General features: G+C 44.4%; 2 protein-coding genes across 2 annotated transcripts in view; one reads left to right on the forward strand and one right to left on the reverse strand.

Moving 5' to 3' along the window:
- The window catches only part of COL3A1 (collagen type III alpha 1 chain), a 61,824-nt gene extending 59,154 nt beyond the window's left edge, over positions 1–2,670 (forward strand). Inside the window, exons 50-52 of the mRNA XM_054380955.1 lie at positions 350–537; positions 1,329–1,571; positions 2,470–2,670. Of these exons, the coding sequence (XP_054236930.1) occupies positions 350–537; positions 1,329–1,571; positions 2,470–2,616 (578 nt within the window). The 3' untranslated portion in view covers positions 2,617–2,670. The remainder of the gene's footprint in view (positions 1–349; positions 538–1,328; positions 1,572–2,469) is intronic.
- A 5,624-nt stretch (positions 2,671–8,294) lies between these two features.
- Positions 8,295–14,337, reverse strand: part of COL5A2 (collagen type V alpha 2 chain) — a 66,854-nt gene continuing 60,811 nt past the window's right edge. Inside the window, exons 52-54 of the mRNA XM_054380899.1 lie at positions 13,555–13,742; positions 10,361–10,585; positions 8,295–8,441 (exon numbers count right to left, since the gene is read on the reverse strand). Coding sequence (XP_054236874.1) covers positions 8,295–8,441; positions 10,361–10,585; positions 13,555–13,742 — 560 coding nt within the window. The remainder of the gene's footprint in view (positions 8,442–10,360; positions 10,586–13,554; positions 13,743–14,337) is intronic.

The following is a 14,337-nucleotide window of genomic DNA, read 5'->3' on the forward strand; positions in this document are numbered from 1 at the left end:
TTCCAGGTGAGGTCTCATCAGGGCAGAGTAGAGGGGAAAGAGAACCTCCCTGGATCTGCTGGACACACTCCTCTCAATACACCCCAGGATCCCATCAGCCTTCTTGGCCACAGGGGCACATTGCTGACCCGTTCAGAACTTGTTATCCACTAGGACTCCCACATCCTCCTCCACAGGGCTGCTCTCCTGATCTCCTGCTCTCTCTGATCACCTCTTAATCTGTACTTCTTCGTTTGGCTCAGGAATCTGACAGAGAAAGAAGCTTCCCCATCATGCAGTCAGATTATCTTCAAATATATTAAGCACCTTCATTTTTTCTTAATTTTTCTTTTTTTTTTTTAACCCCTAGGAGAGTACTGGATTGATCCTAACCAAGGCTGCAAGATGGATGCTATTAAAGTCTACTGTAACATGGAAACTGGTGAGACATGCCTCAATGCTAACCCCAGCACTGTGCCAAGGAAAAACTGGTGGACCAGTGACAGCAGTGGGAAGAAACACGTTTGGTTTGGAGAATCTATGACTGGAGGCTTCCAGGTAAGAAATCACTGGTGAGGAATCTGGAGCACAAACCTTATGAGGAGAGGCTGAAGGAGCTGGGCTTGTTTAGCCTGGAGAAGAGGAGGCTCAGGGGAGACCTCATTGCTGTCTACAACTACCTGAAGGGAGGTTGTAGCCAGGTAGGGGTTGGTCTCTTCTCCCAAGGCAAACAGTGACAAAACCAGAGGACATAGTCTCAAGCTGTGCAAGGGGAAGTTTAGGCTTGATATTAGAAAGAAATTCTTCCCAGAAAGAGAGATTGGCCATTGGAATGGGCTGCCTAGGGAGGTGGTGGGGTTGATGTCCCTGGAGGTGTTTAAGAAAAGACTGGATGAGGTACTTAATGCCATGGAATAGCTGATTCATAGAATCATAGAATCAGTCAGGGTTGGAAGGGACCACAAGGATCATCCAGTTCCAACCCCCCTGCCATGGGCAGGGACACCTCACACTAGATCAGGCTGGCCAGAGCCTCATCCAGCCTGGCCTCAAACACCTCCAGGGATGGGGCCCCAACCACCTCCCTGATTAGTAAGGGTTGGGTGATCAGTTGGACTTGATGATCTTGGAGGTCTCTTCCAACCTGGCTGATTCTGTGTTCACCACTCAACAGCCCCCAAAGCAGTACACATGTAGTACACACTCTGTCCTCTGGGACATCCCCGTGTACTCCAAAATACTCCTGAAACCAAACTGAGCTAAACAGTTGGTAGGTGAAATAATAGCTACATGGAGTGTGCCTAGAGGCGGTCACACAAGAACTGTTGTGTATGTGTTGCACTCTGCAGTTCAGCTACGGAGATCCTGAGCTGCCAGAGGATGTCTCAGAAGTTCAGTTGGCCTTCCTGCGCATCCTCTCCAGCCGTGCCTCCCAGAACATCACCTACCACTGCAAGAACAGCATTGCCTACATGGATGAAGCCAGTGGAAATGTTAAAAAGGCTCTGAAACTGATGAGCTCTACAGAAAGTGAGATCAAGGCTGAAGGAAACAGCAAATTCACCTATGCTGTTCTGGAAGATGGCTGTTCTGTAAGTAAACGAGACTTCAGAATGGTAGCTTAATACATAATTCTCTCTAGAGGACCAGCCCCATCATAAAGGAAGAAAGAGTTTTGCATGCCTTGGGTAAGGAAAGGACCCAGCTGCACCTAACTGGGGAAATTTAGATTCTGCACACCAGAGGTATCACTCTTGTAGCAAGTGCAGAAGGTGAGGTGTACTCCATTTACATTTCTGCTTTACAGGCATCTCCTTGCTTTAAATTCCAAGCCAATGAAGTCACAGTGACTCACTTTTGATCCATCCTCTGTCAGCTCTAAGACAAAGAATAGTAGGAGTTCTCTCAGTCATACGAAAATCCTCAAGGCTAGCTGAGTGGATCTATTGTTATGGGAAGGGGCAAACACAGGCATTTTGCAGATGCAGCATCACTTTGCTGGGCTGTAATCTCTGCAGGAGAAAGTAGGAGCAGTGACATCAATGAGCTTGCTGCTCTGTGAGCAGCTGCAGCCTGGTCAGGAACAAACACAGAACACCTGATCTACTGCAGAGGGGGGGGTGGACTAAATGATCTTTGGAGGTCTCTTCCAACCCTGACCATTCTATGATTCTGTGATTCTATGATACGATCCACAATTTCTCCTTCCTGCTGTTTAAGGTCCCAAAAGCACAACCCCTACTGACATAGACAGCAAACCTGACATTAAAGATGCACAAACACGTTTTAATTTGCAGCCATTATGTGGCCATTCCTTGAACAGGAAGAGCTACCTCACTGCTGTCACTTGTTCCTGCAGCCAAAGCCACTTTCCAGACAGAGTAGCCATTTTTACCACTGTGATCTTTCGAGGTCCCTTCCAGCCCCTAACATTCTGTGATCCTGTGGTTTCTCTAATATGTTTTTCTTTCTTTCTTTTCAACTTCACAGACACACACTGGCGAATGGGGTAAGACAGTCTTTGAGTACAGGACACGCAAGACCGTGAGGCTGCCTGTGGTTGACATTGCACCTTTAGATATTGGTGGTCCTGATCAGGAATTCGGCGTGGACATTGGCCCAGTCTGCTTCTTATAAACCAAAGATCCTGCTCTTTTCTGAAACCCCAGCAAACAGATTCACACTCCAACTGTGCTCCTTTGTTTTAGCTTTGTCAGCTAGTACAGGTGCCCATCTGTATCCCAGTTATTTATTAACAAAATTTCTGGGGGAAAAACAATTAAAAATAAATCAATTTGATATTAAGGGTTATTTTTTTTTTTTTGCTATTACCCAAAGTACAGTAAAAATGCCTTTTTTTTTTCCTCTATTTTGTTTTTGGGTTTTGTTTTTTTACCAAATTCCATCTTCAAAAACATGTCTTTGTGGTGCTATAATACAACTTCAACACTTAATAAAAACAACATTAATTGAAAGTTAAGCCAATTTCCAAAGCACTGATTGCTCTCAGTACCAAAGCTTAATCTTTCTTTCTAAGATGCAGTCCAAAATACCTAGAAAGACCTCCCTGTTTCAACTACCTCAACATGGACAGAAACTGGGATGTGTCTGATCAGTCAAACCAAAATAAAATCAATCAAAGCAAGCAATCAAAACACATTGGGACCATTTTTGGTAGAAAATTGTCTGTTATTTCTCTACTGATTAGCCTATTTTGAGAGTTTTAGTACCTTCACATCAGCAGTCACCATAATTTTTGTTGTTGGATTGTATTCTGTTATCTAAAGGTGCTTCCTCTACTTTCCTGTCATTGCTGGTCAAGACCACTAAAATTAGGGAAGTGTTTAAAAGATTAATATGATGGTGCTAATGTATTTTTCACTCCTAACTCTGCAAGTCAGGGTTATTGACTTGCTTTAAAACATATTAAAAAAATGGGGAAAAAATTAAATAAAAGATCAAAAGCAATTTTAAATGTCTCCTGTCATTGGCATGTCTTAGTTGAGAACTTTCTCCCTTCACTCTGTAAAAGTCAATAAAGATGCAAAATTGTGAACCTTTCCTGGCACGTTAACACATGAATAGTGTTGAAGGTTAACCATCTTTGTAAGCTTTTATATGGTTGTTGGTCTATTCCTTACAGAGACACATAATAAAATATCTTAATAAAACTTCTTGTTTCATAAAACCAATGACTTTGCATTTTTTTATTTAACTATTTTTAGCTCTTTCTTTGAACAAATTAATAGGGCAGGACACAACTCTGGCACTACTTCAACTGCTTTGACCAAGATATATTCATTGACAAACCTGAATGAGGGCACAGAGGGCATTGTCAGCGAGTTTGCTGATGTCACAAACCTGGGTGGAGTGGCTGAGACAGGAGAAACTGGATGCAATATTCCAGGTGGGGGCTCACTAGGGTAGAGGGGGAGGAGAACCTTCCTCAATCTGCTGGACACACTCTTTTTAACGCATCCCAGGATCCCACTGGCCCTGTTGGCCACAAGGGCACATTGCTGACCCATGGAGAATTTGCTATCCACCAAGGACTCCCAGGTCCTTCTCCACAGGGCTGCTCTCTAGCAGATCACCTCCTAACCTATACTTTAGGCTTACAGGCATTTTATTATTCCTCCCCAGATGCAGGACTCCACATTTATTCTTGCTGAACCTCCTTAGGTTCCTCTCTGTCCTGGTCTTGCTGAATAGCTGCACAGCCTTCAGGTGTCTCAGCCAAGCCTCACAGTTTGGTATCATCAGCAAACCTGCTGAGCAGACTCTGTCTGTCTTTCCCCTCATCACTGTCATTGATGAAGATGTTGAACAGGAACAGACCCAGCACTGATCCCTGGGGGACTCCACTAGTCACATCTCTAGCTCGTTAATAATTTCTGCTCATGAAAATTTGTAGGAAAAAAACACTGAACATTTGTAGGAAGAAAAAAAAAAAAAAAAAAAAAACACCACGATGAACTAGGCCACCATAAATGACTGAGAAGTGAGGCCTGTGTGAACCTCCTGAGGTTCAACAAGGCTAAGCGCAAGATCCTGCACCTGGGTTGGAGCAATCCCTACTATCAATACCGGCTGGGGGATGATGTGATTGAAAGCAGCCCTGTGGAGGAGGACTTGGTGTTGCTAGTGGATGAAAAGCTGGACATGAGCCAACAATGTGCCCTTGCAGCCCAGAAGCCCACTGCATCCTGGGTAACCATAGCCAAAGCAGCGTGGGCAGCAGGTTGTATGAGGGGATTCTGCCCCTCTGCTTCATTCTGGTGAAATCTTACCTGGAGTAGTGTGTCCAGCGCTGGAGCCCTCATCACAAGAGGGACATGGACCTGTTGGAATCAGTCCAGTGGGAGGCCACAAAATGATCTGAGGGCTGGAGCACTTCTGCTCCAAGGATAGGCTAAGAGAGCTGGGGATTCTTCAGACTGGAGAAGGCTCCAGGGAGACCTTAGAGCAGCCTTCCAGTGCTTAAACTGACCTATCAGAAAGATGGGGACAGACTTTTTGGCAGGGCCTGTTGTGATGGGACAAGGGCTGATGGGTTCATACCGAAAGAGGGAGATTTAAATGAAATACAAGGATGTAGGTGGTGCAATGCTGGCCCAGGTTGACCAGAGGGGTCTTCTCTTCCCATCTGGTCTTTTCTCTGCAATAGCTTCAGCCCAGAGGATGTCTTCTGCAAGCATTGACTGTAACCCACACTGCAGCTTTGCCATCACAGCAGCCACTCCTGCTTGTGACACCTCCTTCCCAGAAGGCCATTGGACATCGCCTTTTCTTTTTTATCATCAGGTGCACCTGGCAAAGCTAAGCTCATCTAAATTTGTCACTGGCAGAGGAGGTTCATGAGATGCAAACTGCATGACCCCCTTCTTATACACCCTTACATACGGCTGTCTCTAGGCTTCCAGCATAAACCCTTCTATGACTCTATGAACCCATTCATTACACCTCAGGTTATTCAGTGAAATTAATGTTATCTAAAACTTCTGCAGGATCCAATATGACAAGCTAACTCTGGGTCGTATTCATAGAAGTGATCTAGTGGAGGATGGCCCTGATGACTGGGGGGAGGTTGGACTAGATGACCTTTGGAGGGCCCTTCGAGTTTGGACCATTCTATGATTCTATTCCATGCCAGTAGAACACAAACCACAAAGTTCCTGCTTGGCAATAAAAGCAAGGAGAAAACATCAGTGTGAACTTGTCAGCTTCCCCCTTCCAAGTCCCTGCCTATGGTGTAGGGACAACCTCGAAAATTGGAAAGCTCCTCCCCTTTCAGAAGGGGAAAGGAATATAAATTTTTGGCCTGCCTTGCTACAATCCAACTTTATGGCTTATCCAGAAATGGTTTTCCATCAGTGATAACTTACATTGCTGCTGGGAATTGGCTAAGTCACATATTATCCAGTCTGGAATATGCTCTTTTTCTGGAGTCTCAGACAGCAGTGCCTGGGTAGCTTTAACAGGACTGATGGTGATTACTTCATACACTTTGACACCTGTCTTCCTTCATCAAATTACCTCTATACTCCTATATGTAAAATCCTTCAGGAGAGTGCACTGCAAAAAAGAGAGTTATTCAAACAGCAACAAACCAAAGCATTTTTGGTTTTAATTTCCTGGAAATGGAGCAGGTATGGGACAACTTGGAAGCAATTCTACAAAAAGGAAACCACTTACGTAGCAGGAAGCATGTATTTAATTAAATGCTTTGCAAAGATACATGAATAAAGCTATGTGCATGGCTTGCTTTAGGGATGGCCCCAGCTGTTTATTTTCTTTTTTTTTTAAAGGAACAAACAAAAGAAAAAAGTGGAGAGCACAGCTGCAAGAAAGAAACAAAAGAGAAGAACAATAAACTAAGTTTGTACCCACATACTTTACAAAATAAAGCATGTCAGTGGCACAACACAGTCTATATATTGTATGACTGACAAATAAATGCACTGTAACATTGTTCTCTCCAACACCAAAAGCCTAACAGCTAAGCTCTGAACATGACATTGACAAGCAGGTGTCTATTTTATCAGCCTTCTACAGAGTCATTTAGCACCATCATATTTTTTTTTTGTGTGTGTGTGTGTGTGTGGTTGGGTTTTTGCCCTATCTCCTTTCTCAAAGTAACAACAGAAGCATAGCACCTTGCAACATCTAAAATAAGAAACAGGCAATATTTAAATGCATCCCAACTTCCAGAGATGAGGTAGCTCATGCTAAGAAATGATGGAACTGTCTCGCCTTGACGGCTCATGGTCTCAGTCAGGTCAAATTCCTGGTGATGCATGTCTGGATGTCAGCTAAAAAAACAATGGACTTCTAAACTTCCTTTATTAGCATTTAGTCTGGCATACATGTGAACAATTTGCAAAGGTACAGAAATTGGCACCATGGACAAGACATCTGTGTAATTTGCTATGTAATGGCTTCTGAGACAGGAAAGTACTGGGAAACTCAACGAGTATTGGGGTTAAGATGCACTTTGGGGATTAGTTTAATGGAATGAGACACAACATTATGAGAAGTGAAGTCTGGCCTTAAAATTTAAGACATAGGACACTCCTACTGAAAACTCCTATTTACCCCAGTAGAATTTTTACTTCCTCAGTTATTCATGGCTATGGAATACTCTCATGAGCAGGTTATTACATAGGAAAGTGCAGGAAAGACAATGCCAAATTAAGATGACCTTATCATCTGAAGAGCCTTTCTTCTGCAAAAGGCCCAGATCTCTGTGAATGGCTATGTTGTAGGTTAGGGGAAATCAAGAGTTAATTGGTATAACCACACAGAAAAGTCCTCCAGAGGCTGGAGAGTCCCAGGGGAGGGGCAGCTTTTCCCAGGATATTGCAATCTGTTATTCTGTCCTGTTTTCCTGTATCTCTCTATTTAAGGGAGTGTACAGCCAAAGCTGCCTCTTCTCTCCATCTTGGGATGCATGCTGTTATCTTTATAGTTTGTGAGGGAGAGGCTTTCTCCTGGCCTTGGCTGGCAGTGAATTTCCAGCTATGCCACAGGGCCTGTTAAAGCCCGTTGTAGGTCTGGGTCTAGTGTGGGGGCAGTTTGGCTGCTCTTGGGCCTGCTGAGGCTGAGTGGGTTGGATGTTTCTGGAAGGTTTTGGCCTGGTAGGCCCAGATGAAGAACTGAGCCTATGCTGCGAATGTGTTCCTTTAACTTGAATACCTTCTGTATCTATTTCTAAATAGAATTTCCATTTAAACTTCCAATCCAGTGTGGAGCATTTTTATTTTACTCCTTGGGAAGGGGTAAAAATATCTTTTCTGTCCTCTCACCCTAGGCAGCTCATGGCTCAAAACTAGGACAGGCTATCAGACTGGCAACCACAGGGAGACAAACTGGGGTAATGGGAGGAAGTGTGATTGAAATATAGCCAAAGGTTGCCAAAAGTGCTCTACTTTTCTGTGACTCAGTATTCATCTGAACAGAAGAAATAATCCCACATTAAAACTACCTATTTTGAATTGACCTGGAAACATCAACAAAATTTGAAACAAAAAGCAAGGCAAAAGATTCATATTACTTTTGAAATGTGGTCAGGGATCCTCTTTAAATTGTACTGTTGGGACTAAAAACATTGGTTTTGATTATTTTAAAACGGAAGGTTGGTAAAAGTAAAATAAATATTCCAAAGGAGGCCGGGCACTTAAAAAGAACCATTATGTACAGTGCTGATCCAACATCAGCCATTACTTCAAGAGTCTCAGGATTAACTTCAATCAGTCTAAGTTCACGGGTTTAATTGCTGCTGTTGTTGGGTAGTGTGTTAATTCCCCCCCTTCCTCCTACACAAAGCAAACTGGCCCAATCTCAATTCCAAACTCCTGGTCGGTACTGCCGATGTCCACCGCTGCGAGATCTATGATAGGCAGGCGCGCCACGTTCTGGGTTCTGTACTCAAAAACAGTCTTGCCCACGTTCCCATTACGTTTCTGGAGGGAAGAAAAAAAAAAAAAAAAAGGAAAGAAAGAAAACTTAGGTCAGAGCTCATATCACAAACGGCCTGAATTCTAGCAGGTGAAGCTTCCTGCATCTTCCTGTATCGCCCTAAGCCTTCACAGAATCACAGAATCAGCCAGGTTGGAAGAGATCATCAAGTCCAACCCATCACCCAACCCTAACTAATCAACTAGACCATGGCACTAAGTGCCTCATCCAGGCTTTTCTTAAACACCTCCAGGGACATCAACCCCACCACCTCCCTGGACAGCCTATTCCAATGGCCAAGATCTCTTTCTGGGAAGAAATTCTTTCAAAGATCAAGCCTAAACTTCCCCCTGCACAGCTTGAGACTGCACCTCTGTTACTTTATAGAATCATAGAATGTTCCAGGCCAGAAGGAAGCTCCAAAGGTCATCCAGTCTGACCTCCATGCAGTCAGCAGGGACATCCCCAGCTAGATTGGGCTGCCCAAGGCCTCATGAGCCTCAGCTTGACTATCTCTAGGGAAGGGGCCTCAACCACCTCCCTGGGCAACCTGTTCCAGTGGTCCACCACCCTCATAGTGAAGAATTTCTTCTTGATATCAAATCTAAATCTGCCCTTCTCTAGTTTGAAGCCATTGCCCCTTGTCCTGTCCCTGCAGGCCTTTGTAAACAGTCCCTATCCATCCTTCCTGTACACCCCTATCAGGCTCCTGGAGCCTCCTCCTCTCCAGGCTGAACACCCCCAGCTCCCTCAGCCTGTCCTCATAGCAGAGCTGCTTCAACCCCCTGATCGCTTTTGTGGCGCTCCTCTGGACCCGCTCCCTCAGGTCCATGTCCTTACTTGTATTGAGGGCTCCAGACCTTTAGAATGGAGCAATCTTGGTTTACAGTGATGAACAGAGCTGGCAGATTGACACAGCAGGATCTCATCCTCCAGCTAGACTGATTTGAATTTATGTCATTAAATTCTTCTCTATGTGTTCACAGGTACCTTGCACACATCATCTGGGGCTATACAATTTAAAAGCACACAGCATACACTAATTTATTTCAAGGGCAAAACTAATCTTAGAAATATTTTGCCAGTACCTTGAATTTGTCTAAGAATGTATTGAAAATTAATGACATTACTGCTACCTGCTGGGTTTTATGACCACTAAGAACTGTTTTTTGGGAGCTTTTCCCTTTCCAGCTGGATCAGGATTGGTACCAATGAGTTTCCTCTGCTGTATTGCTGTAATCATCTGACCCATCTGGCAGGCAAGCACTGAAGGTTATCTGACCAGTTTGTGTCATTCCACACAGAAATCACACAGAATGAAGTACAGAATGATAAGTGTTGGAAGGGACCTCTGGAGATCATTTAAACAACCCCACCACCCGCAGGAGCAGGGTCACCTAGAGCAGGTTGCACAGGATGGTGTCCAGGTGGGCTTTGAAGGACTCCATAGATGGAGACTCCACCACCTCTCTGATCACATACTGGGAAATGTAAAATGGGTAGATATGCATCTCAGAATGCTCACTAGTAAGTAGTGATGCATAAATACCCCCTAAATAGTGCAGAGTTCTCTTGAGTGAAGATGCCACTATATTTGATGAGGCACAAAATGATAAACAGGATAAAATTCTGCAGAATTATCATAGAATTGTCAGGGTTGGAATGGACCTCAAGGATCATCCAGTTCCAAACCCCCTGCCATGGGCAGAGACACCTCACATAGATCAGGTTGCCCCATAAAGCCTGGCCTTAAAAACTTCCAGGGGTGGGGCTTCTGCTACCTCCCTGGTGGTTTGTTCTCTGGATTATTTTTTTTTTTTCTGAATGAAAAAAAGAACTGCAAAAGGACAAGAATCCTCTTTATCCACAACAGATGGCACACACACACACCCCCCTCCCCTCCCCCCTTTCCCCCTCGACTTACAGAACAGCTGTCATGAAGGACAGTGTATCTGAATCGGCTGTTGCCCTCTGCTTTGATCTCCAGGTCATTGGCCCCCTTCAGAACTACAGCTTTCTTCAGGTTCTTTGTCTGGTCATCCATGTACCCAACGCTGTTTTTACAAAGGTAAGTGATATTCTGGGAAGCTTCCTTTGACAGCAGGCGCAGGAATGTCATCTGAGTGACAGCTGTGTCCCCATATACAAACTGGGAAGAGAGAGATCAACAGATATTGAACTAAAAATCATAGAATCATGGAATCGTAGAGTGTTAGAGGTTGGGAAGGACCTCCAGAGATCATCCAGTCCAACCCCCCCCAAAGCAGGGTCACCCAGGGTAGTCCACACAGGAACACATCCAGGTGAGTTTTGAAAGTCTCCAGAGAAGGAGACTCCACAACCTCCCTGGGCAGCCTGTTCCAGTGCTCTGTCACACTCACTGTAAAGAGGTTTCTCCTTCTGTTGAGGTGAAACATTCTATGTTTGCATCCACTGTTCTCTGTCTTATTACAGTGCACCACTGAAAATTTATCAGGAGTTCATGGATTTTATAGAATCCCTGCATCGTGGGGGTTGGAAAGGACCTCTACGGATCCCCTGGTCCAACTTCCCTCCTAAAAGTGGATGCCCCTGAGAAGGCTGCCCAGGATCACGTGCAAGTGGGTTTTGAAAGTCTCCAGAGAAGGAGACTTCACAATCTCTCTGGGGAGCCTGGTCCAGCACAGTAGGGCTCTACTAAAAAGAGTCTGGCCCTGTCATGACCCCCACCATCCTTTAGATATTGATCAGCATTGAGAGGATCCTTTTCCCAGTCTTCTCTCCAGGCTGAACAGCCCCAGGTCTCTCAGCCTTTCCTTATCAAAGAGATGCTACACCCTCCTCAACATCTCTGTAGCCTCTGCTGGGCTCTCTCCAGTAGTTCCCTGACTCTCTTTAACTAGGGATGCCAGAACTGAATACAGTCTTTAGAAACACCTGCCATTATCATAGCCCTTTCCAGATGTGAAAAGCAAGAGCTCTGTTTCTGTGGAACTTCCTGTGCCTCAACTTCCACCCATTGCCCCTTGTCCTGTCATTGGGCATCACTGAGCAGAGCCTGGCTCCATCCTCTTGGCACTCACCCTGCACATCTTTATAAACATGACTGAGGTCACCTCTCAGTCTCCTCTTCTCCAAGCTAAGGAGACCCAGCTCCCTCAGGCTCTCCTTGTAAGGAAGATCTTCCACTCCCTTAATCATCTTTGTGACTCTGCACTGGACTCTCTCAAGCAGTTTCTTGAGGTCCTTCTTGAACTGAGGGGCCCAGAACTGGACACAATATTCCAGATGTGGCCTCACCAGGGCAGGGCAGAGGGGGAGGAAAAGCTCTCAGGACCTGCTAACCACACCCCCTTCTAAACTTGCCCAGAATGGCTTTGGTCTTCTTGGCCACAAGAGCACATTGCTGGCTCATGGTCAACCTTCCATCCACTAGGACCCCCCAGGTCCTTTTCCCCTTCACTGATTTCCAGGAATGACTTCTGCCTTGTTTCAGAAAGGGATTCAGTAGGAGCTAAGCTTTATATATAAACCAGTGCCTTAGAACAACCTCAAAACATGTAAGAAACATCAAGCAGAGAAAACCCTTTTATAGTGTACCTGCTACACTGCAACTTCAGCAACTTGTTTTCTATAAGCTTTGTGCTGCATTTAGAAGCACCACAAGCTATATGTTATGGCTATATTTTATTTCATTTGTTCTTATTTCAACCCATGGGGTAAAAAAAGGTAAAGGTAAAAACCTTTCTTTTTTCCATTTCTCCCTACCCAACTGTGGAAGAGTAGAAGTGAGCAACTAGCTGCATGGTGCTTAACTGCTGGATGGAGTTAAATCAGGACAGGACTTTATTAACTAATTCAATCACACTGAAGTTGCAAATCCCTGGCTTATGGTCATCCTTCTATCCACCAGGACCCCAGGTCACTCTTCTCTGCTTTGCTCTCCAACAGGTCAGTCCCCAGCCTATACTGGTTCACGGGATTGTGCACTCCCAGATGCAAGACTCTACACTTGTCCTTGTTGGATTTGATTAAACTTCTCCCTGCCCAACTCTCCAGCCTGTTTAGTCCTGGCTGAATGGCAGCACAGCCTTCAGGTGTGTCAGACACTCCTCCCAGGTTTGTCTCATCAGCAAACTTGCTGACAGTATCCTCTGTGCCCTCATCCATGTCATTGATGAAGATATTGAACAGCACTGGTCCCAGTACTGACCCCTGAAGGAATCCACTAGACACAGGCCTCCAACTAGACTCTGTCCCATTGACCACAACTCTGACTTCTTTCCTTCAACCAGTTCACATCCATATCACCAGAGATCATCCAGACCACACTGCCTCAAGTTGAGCTGCAAGGATGCTGTGGGAGATGACAAATGCTTTACTGAAATCAAGACAAACCACATCCACTGCTCTACCATCATCTGTCCACCTAGTTATGGCCTCATAAAAGGCCATCAGATTGGTCAAACAAGACTTTCCTCTTGTAAAGCCATGTTGACTGCTCCTTATTAATTATATATATTGCAAAGCATAAACTGTGGCTAGTTGGCATCATCCTTAAGCCTACATTGAGAAGCTACCAGAGAGGGAAAGCACAACAGAAAGCTGAGCGGAATTTTTGTCTGCCTGGAGACTGGTGCATTCATCATGGAGCATTTTGGCACACATGATAAAAATCACATTTCTCTTACAAAGGCAATAACTGGGAGAATTTACAAAGTCAGCTTTGTATCTTTTTATCAGCAAAAAGCTTTGGGGGAAAAAAATGTAGAATTAAATTAAAATAGCAGTAGTTTAAATCATATATTGAGATGAAAGAGCACTTTTTAAGGACAAGGATAGGGAGTTACTGAAGTAGAATGCTAGAGAAGATGATGGGTATTTCTGGATCAAAAGAAATAAATCTATTCCAGCAATGCTATACTTATAGCAAACCCTGCCTCAGATGCTCTTGTGCTATTTCTTCCAGCTCTTTCCTGTAATAAGATATGATAAGAACCAACTGAACATAAGACAGCAGATCAAGAGCTATAATGTTCTGACTAGCAAAATCTGTTCAGAGGAGCAGATGAAAGTTTTAAACTAGAAGGAAACAAGTTTCACAGCAAAAAGACATAGCCATAAAATATATTTAGTTACCTGTGACCCCCTGTTCATATCAAGGCCATACCATATGGGCTTTATGTCAGCTGACCTGCTGGCCCACCATGTTTTACGTGGTATAGTAGATGGGTTTGCAGAAATGCAGGTCTCTCCAGTTTCCATGTTGCAATAAACTTTTATAGCATCTTCAACGCATCCCTGGTTAGGATCAATCCAATATTCACCTACAAAGAATGTAAAATGAGATTCCATTAGCACTAAGATCCTTGGAATAACTGGGGAGCTGAAAGCAAAAGTAAGCCAAGACAATACAAAACACAAGGAAACCGGGCATGTCTTTCACAGAACTGGAGAATGTATCTTATGAAGAGTGGCTAAAGGAGCTGGAGCTGTTTAGGTTGAAGACGACGTGGCTAAGAGGAGACCTCATCGCTCTCTACAACTACCTGACAGGATGCTGTAGAGTGGTTGGTGCTGGTCTCTTCTCACAGGTAATTAGCAATAGAACAAGAGGGAAGGGCCTCAAACTGCAAGAGGGTAGGTTTAGACGGGACATTAGGAAAAAACTTTTCACAGAAAGAGTGGTCAGACACTGGAACAGGCTGCCCACGGAGGTGGTTGAGTCACCAACTCTGGATGTGTTTAAAGGTCATTTAGATGTGGTGCTTGGGGATATGGTTTAAGGGTAAACTTTGTAGAGTACGAGTCAGTGGTTGGGCTTGATGATCCCAGGGGTCTTTTCCAACCTGAATGATTCTATGACTGATAATCTGATGCATCAGTTTTGATGTGTGCATCAGGTATACACTGTAATGTTAC

Source organism: Indicator indicator, chromosome 5, assembly GCF_027791375.1.
Source record: "Indicator indicator isolate 239-I01 chromosome 5, UM_Iind_1.1, whole genome shotgun sequence".
Classification (NCBI taxonomy): Eukaryota; Metazoa; Chordata; class Aves; order Piciformes; family Indicatoridae; genus Indicator; species Indicator indicator.